The 18,266-nt window shown below is 47.2% G+C and overlaps 2 protein-coding genes across 2 annotated transcripts in view; both read right to left on the bottom strand.

Annotated features, from left to right (window-relative positions):
- Positions 1-8,945, bottom strand: part of LOC306780935 (uncharacterized protein) — a 14,529-nt gene extending 5,584 nt beyond the window's left edge. Inside the window, exons 1-4 of the mRNA XM_079273485.1 lie at positions 8,907-8,945; positions 5,545-5,846; positions 4,879-5,052; positions 4,517-4,674 (exon numbers count right to left, since the gene is read on the bottom strand). Of these exons, the coding sequence (XP_079129611.1) occupies positions 4,517-4,674; positions 4,879-5,052; positions 5,545-5,792 (580 nt within the window). The 5' untranslated portion in view covers positions 5,793-5,846; positions 8,907-8,945. The remainder of the gene's footprint in view (positions 1-4,516; positions 4,675-4,878; positions 5,053-5,544; positions 5,847-8,906) is intronic.
- Positions 8,946-8,949: 4 nt separating this feature from the next.
- On the bottom strand, positions 8,950-17,845 carry mecp2 (methyl CpG binding protein 2; the record flags this gene model as incomplete). Its single annotated transcript, XM_079273945.1, has 6 exons — positions 8,950-13,707; positions 15,010-15,131; positions 15,222-15,415; positions 15,515-15,717; positions 15,824-15,992; positions 17,814-17,845. The coding sequence occupies 6 exons, from the start codon at positions 17,843-17,845 to the stop codon at positions 11,761-11,763; spliced, it is 2,667 nt and encodes an 888-aa protein (XP_079130071.1). The 3' UTR covers positions 8,950-11,760.
- Positions 17,846-18,266: the final 421 nt, after the last annotated feature.

Below are 18,266 nucleotides of genomic sequence, written 5' to 3'. Positions count from 1 at the left end.
TCCGCAGCTTCTAAGCTGTCTAAAAATACGACCACATTGCTGTTCATCCGTGCTGCGGACTTCACGCTGCTGTGGCCGACAAGATCACCTACTGCCAGACTGATCTGCTCCACCGAACACCCGAACAGCGGCGGGATCCTCACCCCGTGCTTCCTGGTCAAATCAATGAGGCCCATGGCGGCGCCTAGCCGCCGACAGCTCGCGCTGATCGGCTACAAACACCCCCAAACAAAGTCCCTAAAAGTGCACACAACCCCCGTGAACCCTTCACACTACACTACACTCTCATCCCCAACATTACCCAACGAAGAAAAAATGCCGAAAAACACGTTAAATTTCGCTCTCAAAATCTCCGCTCCTGCAGCTCCGCACACCTCCGTCCACTCAGAGAGAGAGAGAGAGAGAGAGAGAGAGAGAGAGACAGGTGAGGAGAGAGAGAGCGATACAGGTGAGGAGAGAGAGAGAGATACAGGTGAGGAGAGAGAGAGAGATACAGGTGAGGAGAGAGAGAGCGATACAGGTGAGGAGAGAGAGAGAGATACAGGTGAGGAGAGAGAGAGCGATACAGGTGAGGAGAGAGAGAGCGATACAGGTGAGGAGAGAGAGAGCGATACAGGTGAGGAGAGAGAGAGAGATACAGGTGAGGAGAGAGAGAGCGATACAGGTGAGGAGAGAGAGAGAGATACAGGTGAGGAGAGAGAGAGAGATACAGGTGAGGAGAGAGAGAGAGATACAGGTGAGGAGAGAGAGAGCGATACAGGTGAGGAGAGAGAGAGAGATACAGGTGAGGAGAGAGAGAGCGATACAGGTGAGGAGAGAGAGAGAGATACAGGTGAGGAGAGAGAGAGAGATACAGGTGAGGAGAGAGAGAGCGATACAGGTGAGGAGAGAGAGAGAGATACAGGTGAGGAGAGAGAGAGCGATACAGGTGAGGAGAGAGAGAGAGATACAGGTGAGGAGAGAGAGAGCGATACAGGTGAGGAGAGAGAGAGAGATACAGGTGAGGAGAGATACAGGTGAGGAGAGAGAGAGAGAGATACAGGTGAGGAGAGAGAGAGATACAGGTGAGGAGAGATACAGGTGAGGAGAGAGAGAGAGAGATACAGGTGAGGAGAGAGAGAGCGATACAGGTGAGGAGAGAGAGAGAGATACAGGTGAGGAGAGAGAGAGAGATACAGGTGAGGAGAGAGAGAGAGATACAGGTGAGGAGAGAGAGAGAGATACAGGTGAGGAGAGAGAGAGAGATACAGGTGAGGAGAGAGAGAGCGATACAGGTGAGGAGAGAGAGAGAGATACAGGTGAGGAGAGAGAGAGAGATACAGGTGAGGAGAGAGATTTTTTTTTTTTGATTTTTTAACAAACCTTTATTATACGTTTTTTTTTTTTTTTGCTTTTTTTTTCCTTCCTCAAGTCATATGAACAAACAAAACATCGCTAAACTGCTACAATCAGTTCAGCCTTTTCCTGAACACGATACATTATCAGTCAAAACTGTTCAACAAATACGGTCCATCAAACATGAACGTGTCTGTAATTGTCTGCAGGCTGAGATCTGACTCTCACTCAGCGCCCACTTTTGTCCAGTTCTCTGTTCACTTTGTGAACTATTTTCTTGAGTCTGTATCCTTCCTGCTTCGTGAGCCCTCCTCTGTCCTTGCTCCTCATGTGAGACCTGGCAGAGCTGGAGAGCTGCTCCTTGTCCGAGAGGTAGTCCTCCACTCTGACTTTTCTCACGTTCTTACTCCTCCTCAGAAACTCCTTGATCTCCTCCACGCTGTAGCCTCCAGAGCCCCGAGAGCTGCCAGCACCGTGTGTAGAGGGCTCACTGTTTACAGCAGAGTTCTCCTCCTGACTGGACTCAGAGTCCTCCCAACCGGACTCAGGGTCCTCCTCCGGCTTGGACTCACACTCGGCTGCTCCTCCACTGTCTGTAGTTGCCACTTTCTTGGCCTGTGAGCTTCCTCTGTCTCCTCTCTGTTTCCTCTTCAGCTGAGGGGCCTTGAGCTGCTCCTCGTCTGCTTCCATGGCCACCTCCCCACCTGCCTCCACCTGTCCTCCAGTACTCTCCCTCACCTGCTGGACCTCACTTGCCCTCTCCGTCATTACCTCTTGTCCCCTACTTTTCCTCTCCTTTTCCGCCATGTGTACCCCACTTGTCCCCTCCTCCCTCACTGCCTGTGCTCCACCTGTTTCCTCAACCCTCACCTCCTTGGTCTCCCTTGTTTCCTCAACCCTCACCTCCTTGGTCCCACCTGTTTCCTCAACCCTCACCTCCTCGGTCTCACTTGTTTCCTCAACCCTCACCTCCTTGGTCCCACTCGTTTCCTCAACCCTCACCTCCTTGGACCCACTTGCTTCCCCCACCCTCACCTCCCGTGCTCCACCTGTTCCCTCTTGTCCATCCTGCTTGCCCCCGCTGGCCCCAGTACCTCCCTGGTTCCGGTCTTTGTTTGAGCCGTGTTCCCCAGGACACGCTCTGCTCAGATGCCCTTCTCTCCCACAGCTGTAACATTTAAAATCGTTCGTCTTTGCAAAGATGACGTAGTCAAAATCGCCCACAGTGATCTTGAAGCTGAGGTTGACCGGCCTGCTCCTGTCGCTGGGGACCATGAAAGCATGCCTCCTGTGAGACGACACGTGTCGCAACAGCGGAGACTGAAATCCACAGGGCATCCTTATCACCGGAGACACCACCTTCCCATGCTTGGACAGCTCTTTGGCGATGGCAGCGCCCGTTATGAATGGTGGCACGTTGGACACAGTGACTTTCACCTCGGGTGTTGCGAGAGCATACGTGGGCAGGAAGTGCTCACCCACGGATATCCCGCGCGTCAACACCACATCCGCAAGTTCAATACTGTCCAAAAAGATGACCACCGCGCTGCTCATCCGTGCTGCGGACTTCACGTGGCTGTGGCCGACAAGTTCACCCACTGCCAAACTGATCTCCTCCAACGAACACCCGAACAGCGGCGGCGGTATCTTCACGCCGTGTTCTCTGGTTAGCTCCGTCAGGCGCATGCTAGCGGTTAGCACGCCGACAGCACCTGCTGCCCGGCTGCACTCCGCTCACAAAAAAGACCCAAAAACCCGATAAAAGTACGCAAACAAAACCCGTGAACCCTGCACACCCCACTACACCATCATACCCAACATTACCCAACGAAGAAAATTGTCGAAAAAACACTTTAACTATCGCTCTCAAAACCTCCGCTCCCGCAGCTCCGCACACCTGCTTCCGCTCAGAGAGAGAGAGAGAGAGAGAGAGAGAGAGAGAGAGAGAGAGAGAGAGAGAGAGAGAGAGAGAGAGAGAGAGAGAGAGAGAGAGAGAGAGAGAGAGAGAGAGAGAGAGAGAGAGAGAGAGATACAGGTGAGGAGAGAGAGAGCGATACAGGTGAGGAGAGAGAGAGATACAGGTGAGGAGAGAGAGAGCGATACAGGTGAGGAGAGAGAGAGAGAGATACAGGTGAGGAGAGAGAGAGCGATACAGGTGAGGAGAGAGAGAGAGATACAGGTGAGGAGAGAGAGAGCGATACAGGTGAGGAGAGAGAGAGAGAGATACAGGTGAGGAGAGAGAGAGAGATACAGGTGAGGAGAGATACAGGTGAGGAGAGAGAGAGAGATACAGGTGAGGAGAGAGAGAGCGATACAGGTGAGGAGAGAGAGAGCGATACAGGTGAGGAGAGAGAGAGAGAGATACAGGTGAGGAGAGAGAGAGAGAGATACAGGTGAGGAGAGAGAGAGAGATACAGGTGAGGAGAGATACAGGTGAGGAGAGAGAGAGAGATACAGGTGAGGAGAGAGAGAGCGATACAGGTGAGGAGAGAGAGAGAGATACAGGTGAGGAGAGAGAGAGAGATACAGGTGAGGAGAGAGAGAGAGATACAGGTGAGGAGAGAGAGAGCGATACAGGTGAGGAGAGAGAGAGAGATACAGGTGAGGAGAGAGAGAGCGATACAGGTGAGGAGAGAGAGAGAGATACAGGTGAGGAGAGAGAGAGAGATACAGGTGAGGAGAGAGAGAGCGATACAGGTGAGGAGAGAGAGAGCGATACAGGTGAGGAGAGAGAGAGAGATACAGGTGAGGAGAGAGAGAGCGATACAGGTGAGGAGAGAGAGAGAGATACAGGTGAGGAGAGAGAGAGAGATACAGGTGAGGAGAGAGAGAGCGATACAGGTGAGGAGAGAGAGAGAGATACAGGTGAGGAGAGAGAGAGAGATACAGGTGAGGAGAGAGAGAGAGATACAGGTGAGGAGAGAGAGAGAGAGAGAGATACAGGTGAGGAGAGAGAGAGATACAGGTGAGGAGAGATACAGGTGAGGAGAGAGAGAGATACAGGTGAGGAGAGAGAGAGATACAGGTGAGGAGAGAGAGAGATACAGGTGAGGAGAGAGAGAGATACAGGTGAGGAGAGAGAGAGAGATACAGGTGAGGAGAGAGAGAGAGATACAGGTGAGGAGAGAGAGAGAGAGAGAGAGATACAGGTGAGGAGAGAGCGACAGTGTGTGTGTTTTACCCTGCGTGGAGTCTCTCAGGGTGACCCTCAGCTCCTCTCCGTTGTTCAGGATATCCTGCTGCACCTGTAAGGCAGCAGTCTGGGCATCAAGTAACTCCTCAGCCATCTGCCTGGTGGACTGAAGCTGTTCAGCTACACCTGCTGAACTCTCTGTCAACCTGAGACACACAGATAATTAGTGGCCAAATCCCAATGTCCTCCCTAAGCCCTGAACCCTCAAGGACTCACTGAGTCACCTGGTGAGTGGGTGAGTGTGAGAGACTGTGAGGGCTTGAGATGGTGTAAATAGGAACGGGACAGCAACATATCACGTTACCATGAAAACGACAAACTGAAAGACGTGAGCCGTACAGGTGTCTCACCTGTGCATGGTGTTCTCAGCTCGACTCTGCCAGGTGTCAGACTGCAGGAAGTGACAGATGGAGTGAGTGTGGGTGAAGAACTCGGTGTAGGTGTTAAAGGCCACGACGTCCATACCTGCCGTACACCTGCTGACCTCTGACCCCTCAGGGCATGATGGGAAATCTCTGCCAGAGCTGAGAGAGATTTATGATTCATCATCAATTTCTTTTGTTGCATGTGTGTTAAAATGATGACGTCATCGTGATGCTGTTGAACCAGTTCATTTTCAGTTTGTCTGATTAGATGAGACAAACTAGATTTGACCGTTTTCAGTTAAATAAATATTTAATTAACTGATCGGGTGATTATAAACAAATAAATTAATGTTTAAAGATGATTATTTTTCATCACGCAATAAATTTACTTTGGTAAGAAAACATGAACCCAACAGGCCACCGTAGTCCTGATAGAACATTCAAATATTCAAACTTTAAGTACAAGTACATACAGGCCAATACAAGTGAAGTATCAGAACAGCATAATATTACAGTATAAAATATATATCATAAAAATGTAATAAATAGAACATAAAGAAGATGAAAATACACAAAGAGAGGAACGGCTCATTCATATTCATGCTGTTCACCTCATGCTTCATACACAGATGTATTCATTTACTAATTTACCTGCTCAGGTGACAGAAGGTGAAACTCAGCGCCATCCGGCTCTGGCTCTCTGACGTCATGTCTCTGCAGCGCGTGTCCAGGTGCTCCAGAGCTCGCGCCCAACACCCTCCGTACCCGGACTGGGCTGCAAGGCTCCGCACGCGCCGCAGCTCCGTCCTCCCGAGCTCAGAGTCAAGACCGGATCCGAAGCAGAGACCGAGCAGCACGGAGCCGCTCAGCAGCAGCAGCGCAGACACCGGAGCCGCCATCTTGACCTGCGTGACGCGTCCAGTCTGCACAGCCAATCAGCGCCAGGTTTTCACCTGGTCAGGGGTCACCGACAGGTCACATGTCTGTCTTCACGTTCATCAAGTGTAGTACTCATCGGTCTTTGTGGACCAATACATCTGATTGTGATGTGAAGTTTATTAATTAACAACAAGAATCAGAGTTTCTGTTTAGAAGAAACCTTTAACTCCAAGTCTGAAGTATAAAGTACAACATGTAGCTCTGAGGTGTAGTACAGTATAAAGTACAACATGTAGCTCTGAGGTGTAGTACAGTATAAAGTACAACATGTAGCTCTGAGGTGTAGTACAGTATAAAGTACAACATGTAGCTCTGAGGTGTAGTACAGTATAAAGTACAACATGTAGCTCTGAGGTGTAGTACAGTATAAAGTACAACATGTAGCTCTGAGGTGTAGTACAGTATAAAGTACAACATGTAGCTCTGAGGTGTAGTACAGTATAAAGTACTACATGTACCTCTGAGACGTAGTACAGTATAAAGTACAACATGTACCTCTGAGATGTAGTACAGTATAAAGTACTATATGTACCTCTGAGGTGTAGTACAGTATAAAGTACTATATGTACCTCTGAGGTGTAGTACAGTATAAAGTACTATATGTACCTCTGAGACGTAGTACAGTATAAAGTACTATATGTACCTCTGAGGTGTAGTACAGTATAAAGTACAACATGTACCTCTGAGGTGTAGTACAGTATAAAGTACAACATGTACCTCTGAGATGTAGTACAGTATAAAGTACTATATGTACCTCTGAGGTGTAGTACAGTATAAAGTACAACATGTACCTCTGAGACGTAGTACAGTATAAAGTACAACATGTACCTCTGAGATGTAGTACAGTATAAAGTACTATATGTACCTCTGAGGTGTAGTACAGTATAAAGTACTATATGTACCTCTGAGGTGTAGTACAGTATAAAGTACTACATGTACCTCTGAGATGTAGTACAGTATAAAGTACAACATGTACCTCTGAGATGTAGTACAGTATAAAGTACAACATGTACCTCTGAGATGTAGTACAGTATAAAGTACAACATGTACCTCTGAGACGTAGTACAGTATAAAGTACTATATGTACCTCTGAGGTGTAGTACAGTATAAAGTACTACATGTACCTCTGAGATGTAGTACAGTATAAAGTACTATATGTACCTCTGAGGTGTAGTACAGTATAAAGTACAACATGTACCTCTGAGATGTAGTACAGTATAAAGTACTACATGTACCTCTGAGGTGTAGTACAGTATAAAGTACTACATGTACCTCTGAGGTGTAGTACAGTATAAAGTACTACATGTACCTCTGAGATGTAGTACAGTATAAAGTACTACATGTACCTCTGAGGTGTAGTACAGTATAAAGTACTACATGTACCTCTGAGGTGTAGTACAGTATAAAGTACTACATGTACCTCTGAGGTGTAGTACAGTATAAAGTACTATATGTACCTCTGAGGTGTAGTACAGTATAAAGTACTACATGTACCTCTGAGGTGTAGTACAGTATAAAGTACTATATGTACCTCTGAGGTGTAGTACAGTATAAAGTACAACATGTACCTCTGAGATGTAGTACAGTATAAAGTACTACATGTACCTCTGAGGTGTAGTACAGTATAAAGTACTACATGTACCTCTGAGGTGTAGTACAGTATAAAGTACTATATGTACCTCTGAGGTGTAGTACAGTATAAAGTACTACATGTACCTCTGAGGTGTAGTACAGTATAAAGTACTACATGTACCTCTGAGATGTAGTACAGTATAAAGTACTACATGTACCTCTGAGGTGTAGTACAGTATAAAGTACAACATGTACCTCTGAGACGTAGTACAGTATAAAGTACTACATGTACCTCTGAGATGTAGTACAGTATAAAGTACTACATGTACCTCTGAGGTGTAGTACAGTATAAAGTACAACATGTACCTCTGAGATGTAGTACAGTATAAAGTACTATATGTACCTCTGAGGTGTAGTACAGTATAAAGTACTACATGTACCTCTGAGATGTAGTACAGTATAAAGTACAACATGTACCTCTGAGACGTAGTACAGTATAAAGTACTACATGTACCTCTGAGATGTAGTACAGTATAAAGTACTACATGTACCTCTGAGATGTAGTACAGTATAAAGTACTACATGTACCTCTGAGATGTAGTACAGTATAAAGTACTACATGTACCTCTGAGGTGTAGTACAGTATAAAGTACATGTACCTCTGAGATGTAGTACAGTATAAAGTACTATATGTACCTCTGAGGTGTAGTACAGTATAAAGTACAACTTGTACCTCTGAGGTGTAGTACAGTATAAAGTACTACATGTACCTCTGAGATGTAGTACAGTATAAAGTACAACATGTACCTCTGAGACGTAGTACAGTATAAAGTACTACATGTACCTCTGAGATGTAGTACAGTATAAAGTACTACATGTACCTCTGAGATGTAGTACAGTATAAAGTACTACATGTACCTCTGAGATGTAGTACAGTATAAAGTACTACATGTACCTCTGAGGTGTAGTACAGTATAAAGTACAACATGTACCTCTGAGATGTAGTACAGTATAAAGTACTATATGTACCTCTGAGGTGTAGTACAGTATAAAGTACTACATGTACCTCTGAGGTGTAGTACAGTATAAAGTACAACATGTACCTCTGAGATGTAGTACAGTATAAAGTACTATATGTACCTCTGAGGTGTAGTACAGTATAAAGTACAACATGTACCTCTGAGATGTAGTACAGTATAAAGTACTACATGTACCTCTGAGGTGTAGTACAGTATAAAGTACTACATGTACCTCTGAGATGTAGTACAGTATAAAGTACAACATGTACCTCTGAGACGTAGTACAGTATAAAGTACTACATGTACCTCTGAGATGTAGTACAGTATAAAGTACTACATGTACCTCTGAGATGTAGTACAGTATAAAGTACTACATGTACCTCTGAGATGTAGTACAGTATAAAGTACTACATGTACCCCTTGACATTATACTAATAAATGTATATGTACCTGTGAGACGTAGTGGAGGTAAAGTAGAAGTACCTTGAAGTAGTACTCGTAACAGTAAATCACCAGACGAAGACGGTTCAGGGACAACAAACGCTTTTAGTTAGAAAGAAAAATAAGAAAACAGGTAAAAACTAGTTTTGTCTACAGCGACAGTGTTTTTTGAAGTTTCACTGAATCCAACCAGAGTAAAAGCAGAATATTCATCCTCAACATGAGCAACTATGAAGTCACCACACACCACGACTAAGTCTAGAAACACAACATGGCTCGGCTGACATGGCGGCTTCTGGCAAGAGGCACTAAAACTCTGGAACATGCAAGTATGGCGGCTGGTTACTGGAGGCTGCCGAGTCCGGTGGAGGGTTCACAGAGGGGGCGTTGGATTTATGCAGCTGCGTGACAGACAGCATGCTGACGGGTGGACCGGGGCCAGAGTATGCAGAGAGGGAGGCGGATCCACAACGACGTCACCTGTCGGCCAGGTGAGAGGAAGAGGCACATTTATGGACATTCACCGATTGGATGATTTCTGGGCTTTGTTAAAGTGCTGGAGCCTCCACATGTGGACTCTGTGATCCACGTCAGACACTCTGGATCCTGGACTTGGTTAAAAAAATATCTCATTAATAAACTACAACTCCCAGGTTGCATTTCACCGACAGACAGCCAATCACAGAGCTTCACGTTGAGTGTGCTGAAGCTGTAGACGTCGCTGCTGAAGGAAAAGGGTTTTTATGTTCGTAGAAACACAAAACCTGTTTGTATCGAGGGGTCACTGGGGACAGAACCTCTACTGAGCATGTGCAGTGAGCTACACAACGAGGAAGCATTAACGTTGTACGAGTAAACGTACAATATGTACCTCTGACAAGTCTTCTGTGTCTCTGTACAGAGTGCTGAAGCCCCGCCCCTTCCTGTTGACCATCACTGGACTTCAGAATAAATGTGTCCAGTCGTCAACATTGGGAGACGAATTAAGATTTGATCTCGTTTGAATTGTGCCGTGAATTAATTAACATGTATGTTTGTACATTTTAAAAACATTTTGTCAGTCAGGAAAGTCATAAAACTGTGAAAATACTTGTACTTGTTACCAGGATGTTGTTTCACCAACAAGTCTCACTCCTTCGTTCTCTTCCTGATGAAACACATCAGGAAGAGAACGTTACATTTGGAACAGTGCTAAGCTAGCTCTAACCCTCGCTAGCTAGCTCGTCTCGCTAGCTAGCCCTAACCCTCGATGACACTACGACAGACTTCTAAATGTACGAACATCGTCTGTGTAATTAAGAGCTCAATTCAAACGTTGACTGCTGTACATCATTTTTTCTGAAATAACTGACTGTGGGAAGGGGGCGGGACTGAAGACTCTCTAGGCTGCTAAACTCTAAGCCCGCCCACTTTTTAGTGGTCCAATCAGAGAGAAGGATTTGATTTAAATACCTCTTGTAAATGTTTCACAGAGGATGAAGACTGACTTCAGTGGGACTCTAAACATCTGAGACCTTTTAGTTGATCCTGGTTTCTGCTCCGGTGACCCTGATCATGAGTTCACGTTCTCATATTGAGCTTTAACAACATCTCGTCTTCCTTTGTTTTTATTGGTTCATCCTTCAGGATGGTTCCACGTGAAGCTGAACCGGACCTCGTTCAGGGTTCTTTAACGCCCCCCACCCCCTCAACGGTGGCCCCGGTGAGGTGGACCTCGAAGGCCTGCAAGGTCTCCGAGCGACATGCAGGCGGGTTTGATTGTACAAACTGGAGGAGTGCAAACTGTTCCAGACATTCAACACGAAGACGATAAGAAATGAAGTCCATCTCGACCACTGCGGACTGAAATAAAGCTACTGGAGTTAAGTGGGTTTGGTTCGATAATAAAGGTGCTTCCTTTGGAAACAAAGACAGATTCAATGAAGACCAGAATGGAAGAAGAATCTCGAACTGGAAGAACAACTCGCTGCGTCTGAAACACTTGAAGAAACTAAAAGGTTCCTCCAAGTTGTTCAGATACTTCAAACGATATTCAAAAAGGTTTCCAAAGACTTCAGAGCGAAGTGATGGATGGGAGTCCTCGGACATCCGCTACCTGTAGGGGGGTCAGTCTGGAAGATGCAACCCTTACAGATCTCTATCTTTTGTTCATGGGAAGGTCTGTAAGGAACCAGTTTAAGGTGCAAACCACCGCCCCACATCACCTCTGAAGCTTCTGATCCAGGACTAGGTTCAGCCAGGAGGACGAGTCTCTCAGACGGGTTCACAGGGTACAGAAACAGTGAGACAGGAAGTTAGATGTAGAGATAATCTGTCTATTGGTCTGTCTGTCTGACAGAGCGCTCAGCTCCTCTGTATTAATGTTGTATCCGGTGTGAACCTGTGAGTGAGACAGGACTTTAAATGAGGGAGTCAGTCAGCAGCACGTGATGAGTGAAGGACCATCAGTCAATAATATCAGTTTAAAGCTGTAAAACAGAGACAAAACAATAAACTATCAAAATACGGAAAACAAAAAAAGGGGTTTATATTTCGGAAGCAACGTTTCGTTCAGAGTAATGTGTCGTTAAGCGTTTTTAGTTCCAAACTAACTCCCCCCTCCCCTCGGAGACTAGCGGGACACAACAGCTGCCTTTTGATTATATATACACACACACTTTGTTTCCTTTGTTTTTCCGATAAAAAGACACGATCCGTCCTCCCCTCCAGATCCAGAACTTCAGTCTCCAGACACCATCAGACGAAGTAGAAGCTGCGACAGTCCTACAGCTGTGAGAGACGTTATCCTTCTTATCTGAAAACAGTGTAAAATCATTTCACCTCCATGAAGTCACGCTCCTCTTCTACCCGGTGATGGACTCAGTCCGTCAGGCGACCGGTCAGTCGGCCCGACTGATCAGCTGACTCTTTCGCTGACGGCAGTCCGAGACTCTACGGTCTCCTCTCGGCTGGGACAGGGGACGGCGGACTGGGGGACGATGTCTCTGAGCTCCGCTGCCTCTGGCTCCTGCCCCCGGAGCCTCGCCCTACCGTCTGTCCCGGGAACCAGACCGACCCCGGCTACTCCTGGAGGTCCAGAGGGCGTGGAGCTGGGAGGCCTCAAGGTGCTGTTTGACCCTCTTTCTCCTCCTGAAACCTCTCTGCTTTCCAAGGCCGGCTCCCGTCTCCCCTCCGCTCCGAGGCCTTCTACACAGACCTCTCGGCTCTGCGGCAGGCTTCCTCGGCCGGCCCGCGTGGTGCTCAGATCTTGGGGCTGTTCGCTCTGGTTCTGTGGAGCCGGGCCCAGGTTGGTCCTAGTTAGGCTGGGAGATGGTCGGGGGGATGAGAGGTGCTGCACATGGGGCCTGTTGAGCTGAGGGTGGGGGCGTGGCTGTGTTTGAATTCGCTGAACGTGTGGTTGTGCTTGGGACTGGGGTGGCCTAGGCTGGGAGAGAGACTGTCTGGGTTGTGATCTGTATTGAGTCTGAAGTTGGTGTTGTAATGGGTGCCTTGTCAGGGGTTGGGGCTGCGCTTGATGCCTGGACTGGGGTTGAGGTGGAGTTTGGGCCGGGGTCCTGGACTGGGGTTGTGGCGCAGTTCGTCCAGGGGTTGTGGGCTGGGATTGAGGTTGAAGTACTGTTGGAGATTGGGTTTGTGGATGTAGATGCCTTGTTTGGGGTGGTTGAATGGACAGGATGGATGGGGACTGAGAAGGGTGCGACTGAGGTGGAGCAAGCTGTGACTGGGCTTTCTGAGGGGAGGCCTGGGTCTGACTGTGGGTTTGGGGTGGTGGTTGGGACCTTGGTTGGGGCAAGACATGCCTGGTAGGAGAGGGCTGGGGTGCTGGGTACTGAGGCTGGGCTTGGGGCTGACTGGGAGACTGAGTCTGGGGATGCTGCTGGGAACGGGGTTGTGGTTGGTGCCGAGGTTGCGGGGGAGGATGCCGAGGTTCAGGCGAGGTCTGAGGGGCAGATTTTGATTGTGGTCTTGGAGGAGCTTGCTGGGTGTGCTGCAATTGTTGGGTGGTGAGCTGAGGCACAGTTTGGGGCTTGGCTTCAGGCCCGGACTGGCTGGAGGGTGCTGAGTGTCCGGAGGCTGGAGGGGGAGGAGGCTGATCCAACGTAGAGGCAGAGGAATGTTGGTGGCGATGATGATGGTGGTGGTGGTGGTGATGATGGTGGTGTTTGTGAGGTGGCCGGTCCTTCCTTTTGTGGCTTTTTGATGGGCTGATGCTACTGCTGCTGCTGCTACTTCTTCCTCCTCCTCCCTTATCACCAACGTCTTCATCTACTTCCTCTCCTCTGCTTCTTCCTTCTCCTGCTGCTAGTCCCGTTTTCTCCTTGTGCTTCCTCCCTTTATGCATCTTGTGTCCGTGTGGTTGGCTTTCCTCTAAAGCAGTGGGCTGCTTCTGTGATTGTGATTGGCTCTGCTCAGAGGGGGCGGGCTGAGGTTCTGGGGTTGGAGCTCCCTCCCCTTTACCTGGCTCCCCCTCTAGAGCAACCCTTCTTTCAGTCTCTGTTGTCGTAACGGTTGGAGTCTGAACACTTTCCACCTCCTCTACCGTCTCTCTCGTTTTACGTTTCTTGATTGGCAGGGCTGTTTCCTGGACGACGAGTTTGGTGGAAGACTCCTTGGCTGCTCTCCGTTTGGCCTCTGCAGCCAAAATTGCCGCTGCAGCATAGTTCCCGGCTGTTGAGGTTGATGTCGTGGGGGCGGATGGTGCGGCAACTGATGATGCCGCTGTGGCAGAAGCTAGTTTCCTGCCCCGTTTCTTGGGAGTGGTCTGTGGTGGAGCCGGAAGTTCCTGTTCCGATTTCCTCTTCCTGCCGGGACGGGACTTGGGCACCGGGGCCGGAGACACCACCTGTAGGGAATTACATCAACAAGTAGCATTAGCATCAACATTGTTACTGCATTTGAAAAAATGAAGAATAATAACATATTGGATTATGTACTGCAACAAGGTCCAAGGTGTTCGCTACAAAACACGGAACCCCTCCGGTATCCTTCAAGAATAAACTGCTGGTAGAATCAGGAGTTTATAAAGACGTTCCTTCCATCAACTGAAGGTTTCCCCAGTCATGACGAGCAGTTTGTCAAAAGTCACGTCACTCTTTCCTGAGTCCTTTGCTGGAACCTTTCTCAGGCCCAGTTCTCTAATTAACCCCTCGAGACCTTTTTCTTTGTTCGGTCTGCACCGGCTGGTTCTTTGGTTGGAACCTCAACTGGCACCAACGACTTTCAGGCCACAACTCTGAGCACCTGAAGGTCCACACAGATTCCACATCCGCACCCTCCCAAGGGAGACAATGAAGCTCCTTCTAAAGGTGGAAGTTGAAGACTCCTCAGCCAGTTCACTCTCACTACAAGTTAGGATTTTTTATTAACTGACTACCAGGTGCTTATCAGTTGGTAACTCTGCTTCTTTCTCTGAAGTTGATCATCAATAAGGCTTTCAGGTACCAGGTACACTCAAACAGTTCATTCAGTGTTCGTTATCGATAAAACTCTGCTCAGGTTCAGTTCAGACAGCCTCTTCCTGTTCCTGCCGCCCAGCTCTATGTGGGAGGTAAAGGTCTTTGAATGAGAAGCAAACCTTGAAGGATTGACCCTCCACCACAACTTATTGTTTTCATACTAGTTTGTTTCTGTTCTTCTGCTCTGGTTGATGCTCTGAGATGCTTGTGTAAAGGAGATGCACTTATGACTTCTGGTGACGAGTAGTTCTCTTGAATACCGATGTTGAAGACACTTATTGTACGTCTTAAGCTTTAAGAAGATCTTTTAAATGGGATTAGAACTTATTGACATTTAAAAGATATATTCTGCAACACTTTCCTGCCTGGATTTTCTCCGCTCTTCTTATTTTGCTGTGTTCAGGATTATTCTGGGCGTCAACAAAGAGCAGTGGGACCCCACGTGGGGGTGTAACCTCGGGCCTATAAACTGGCTTCTCATCCTAGGTCAAACACCCGCTCTGTCTTTGTCAAAGCTCATTGTTTCTGAGAGGTCGAAACTCTTTCACATTGAGATTTGTTTTACTATTTGAAAGCTGTAGTTCTCAGTAAATTGGAGGAAGTTGCTCGGGTAAAGTACTTTCAGAGTATTGATCCTGAAACTAAATCTCTGATGAATGTATTGATCCCGGATGACCGACCGATCGTACCTTTGAGGCAGTGGAAGATTCTGCCTGACTGAAGGGCATCTTGACCAGCAGTTTGCCCGGAGTTTTCTCCACCACGCGTTTCATGGCCACGCCCTCCGTAGCCTGCCGCACCTTCCCACTGCCTAGGAACCGAGAGACACAGTATGAACTCTGCTAACCGATGACTTCGATTAAATACCTTCTGTTACATCATGTTTTAAGTCAGTTAGTACCTTTGGGCCTCCCCCGGCCTCGTCCCGATGGTTTCACCACCTTGGCTTTCTTGGGGGGACGCTTCTCGCGGCGGGAGGGGCTTCCACGTCCGGTGACGGTGAAATCAAAATCGTTGGGGTCGGTGGTCGTATCGCCGACCTTCTGGAAGGAAGCGATAAGTTCAACCTTGGAACGAAACGCTTTCCCCTCGGAGCTGAAAGAACGGAACCGACAACACCTCGTCTGTAACAACAGTTGACATCATCGGATCACGAAGAACCGGCACAAAGACAAAGGTGGCTTTTGGTTTTACTTGATCAGGTAGACGTCAAACTTCCCCGCCGAGCGTCCGGACTTCCTCTGTTTGAGTTTGCGGGTCCAGCCTTCAGGCAGTGACGGGTCATCGTACAGCGGCCCGCGGTCCCGTATAACGGAGCGCCGCTGCCTCGGAGAACCTGCAGACTCACTGACGGCCTCCGACCCCGGATCTGAGGGGCCCGCCACCGGCTCTGAGGCCTGCAGGACGGAAACGACACGGGACCAGTTTATCAAACTGGATCACATTGGTTAATGATAGCTGACCTCTTGACCTCCTGTTGTTGCAACACTCCTGCACACTTACCTGGGTCTGTGGCTCCGCCCCCGTCTGCAGCACAGCTGTGGTCTCCGCCCCCCGGTCGGCATGGCAACGCTCCCTGCGGGCCTTCTTGGTCTTACTGTGGGACCCGTCTGTCTCTCTGGAGGGGGGCCGGGGGCCGGCAGCTCCCTCCTCCCCCTCCTCCCCCTCCTCCCTGTGGGAAAAAGGAGATGACATCATGCCGTTAACGTCACACACGTTACATCACTGATGACATCACACGGTTGTTTACGTGTATAAACCAGGGAACTCTGAGTTTGACTCATCAAGTCGATTACTTCTCGTTTTAGTGTCCTGATCCTGACTCAAACAAAGATGGCCGCTGGTGATAAATAACACGCCTGCATGCTCAGTTTGTACAAGATGAAGCTAAATTAAAGTTATTCTCTTGAAGCAACGGGACACGACTCAGATCTATTTATGTGTTTATGATGATATTGTTTACTAGAACACAACATTCTTCATGTTGCTCTGACCTGTCTGGTATCAGACACCTGCAGATGTTACTGATGTTCAACATCTGTTCTTCTTCAGCTCTGGAAGCTGAGAGACGTCACGTCGCTCTAAAACCGCTTTGTTTACGTTTGTGTTACTTTTTTTAAAACATCAAAATATGTCAGAGATTGTTACGGATTTATTAGATCTGACTCCGAGGACGGAGGATCTGGACCCTCCAGGACCTGGTCTTTGTCAACAGAAACATTGACGGTTTGTAAAGGCCTTCAGAGGAGACCCAGCAGGACGACGCTCTCTAATCTGAAAACAGAAACGTTTCACATCCAACCAGAGCTGCTGACCGATCGGTCAATGAAGTTTTCACTGTTTTGTGACATTTTACAGACGAATCAAGAAAACTAAAGAAAAACGAATGAAATTGATTAAAAAACACACACACAGATCCATCTTTACATTAAAGAATATAGATATATAGAAAGTATAATAAACCAGCATCACTACTTCTCAGAGTGAAACTTTACGTCTTCAGATTCAAAAGTTCAAGAAATGAGAAAAGAATCGATTTCTGCTTCAAAAGATGTGAAACGATCGACCGACGAGACTATTGGTGCATTCGTATATTCATGTGTTTATATATTCATATATTTACTCTGTTAGTACTGTCCTTAAGTACACCGTTGACATACTTGTACTTTACTTTAGTATTTACACTTCTAATCTACTACAATGATTGAAAATTCAAAGTTTAATTTGTTAGTATTTATATACTAATCTACTACAATAGCACACAAAGTATATGTAATTACACTTTGACAAACATTTAAATACTCATATATATATATATATATATTAACTAGTGATAATAAATTAATAACAATAACGAGTACTTGTGTTACTTTAAGTACATTTCGCTGATAATACTTCAGTACTTCTTCTTTCTCTGGTCCTGACCCTCATAACCCTGGACCCTCACCGGGTCTCTTCCCTCAGGTTGAGAACCCGTGTTTATGTGATGATGCAGGTTAAACTCCAACACACACACACACAGCTACTGCCTGGCTCAGCGGCACTGAGGCAGCGGATATGAGTTATATGACGTGTGTTCACTAACCCGGGTTAGTGAACAGGGTAACAGCAGTCTAAACAGCCGGATGAAAACATTCTGTGATGCTAACGTTAGCCTGTTAGCTCGCTGCTCGTCTGACGGAGACCTCTCCTCCTCTCCGCCGCCGACCTGACCTCCATCCCGGGTTAGTTGTGTGTGGAAGTCCGCCTTTGCTACAGAGGAAATATAAAGCTAACAGCACTAGCAACAGCAGCAGCTAAAGTACCAGACTTAGCTCAGTAAGTTGGTGACGTATTCCCGCTAAACCCCGCTCCACGGAGACAGGCCGGGGCACAAATCAACGCACTTTTTACTTCAATAAAAACACACAACAGAAGTCGGTGTGCGGTGGTCGGAAGCGGCGGCGCTTTAACGGGAGGATGAAATGTAAAAAAAACCAAAAAAAACACTTACAGTCTCTCCTCTCCGCTCTCCACGGCGGCCATTTTTATTTAAATAAATAATTTTATATTTAAAAAAAAAAGAGCCTCCAAACATCTCTGCTGCACCCCGCCCCCTCCGACTCCATTTCCAAACGCCGTCAGTCGGCCAAACATCGCGAGATCTGCCCGAAGATGAGGTCAACAACACTCACCAAACAGCACGAGCGCAGGGGCGGAGTAAGTCTCACGAGATGCGGAGTAAGTCTCACGAGATGTGAACTCCTCGGTCACACTGAGGCGTTCAGGGACTCGATCTGAGATCTGTAAAAATCAAAACTTAACTGAAATTAACTTTAAAGAATCTGTTTCTGCTTTATTAACTATTAATCTATTAATACTTCAAGAAAAACACACTGAATGAAAACAGTGAATCAGAAAGGGCTAATTAAATAAAATATGATCAGATAAAATAATAAAAATAATA

The sequence above is a fragment of the Melanostigma gelatinosum genome (assembly GCF_949748355.1).
Source record: "Melanostigma gelatinosum genome assembly, chromosome: 8".
Classification (NCBI taxonomy): Eukaryota; Metazoa; Chordata; class Actinopteri; order Perciformes; family Zoarcidae; genus Melanostigma; species Melanostigma gelatinosum.
This window is presented reverse-complemented; position numbering and strand designations above follow the sequence as displayed.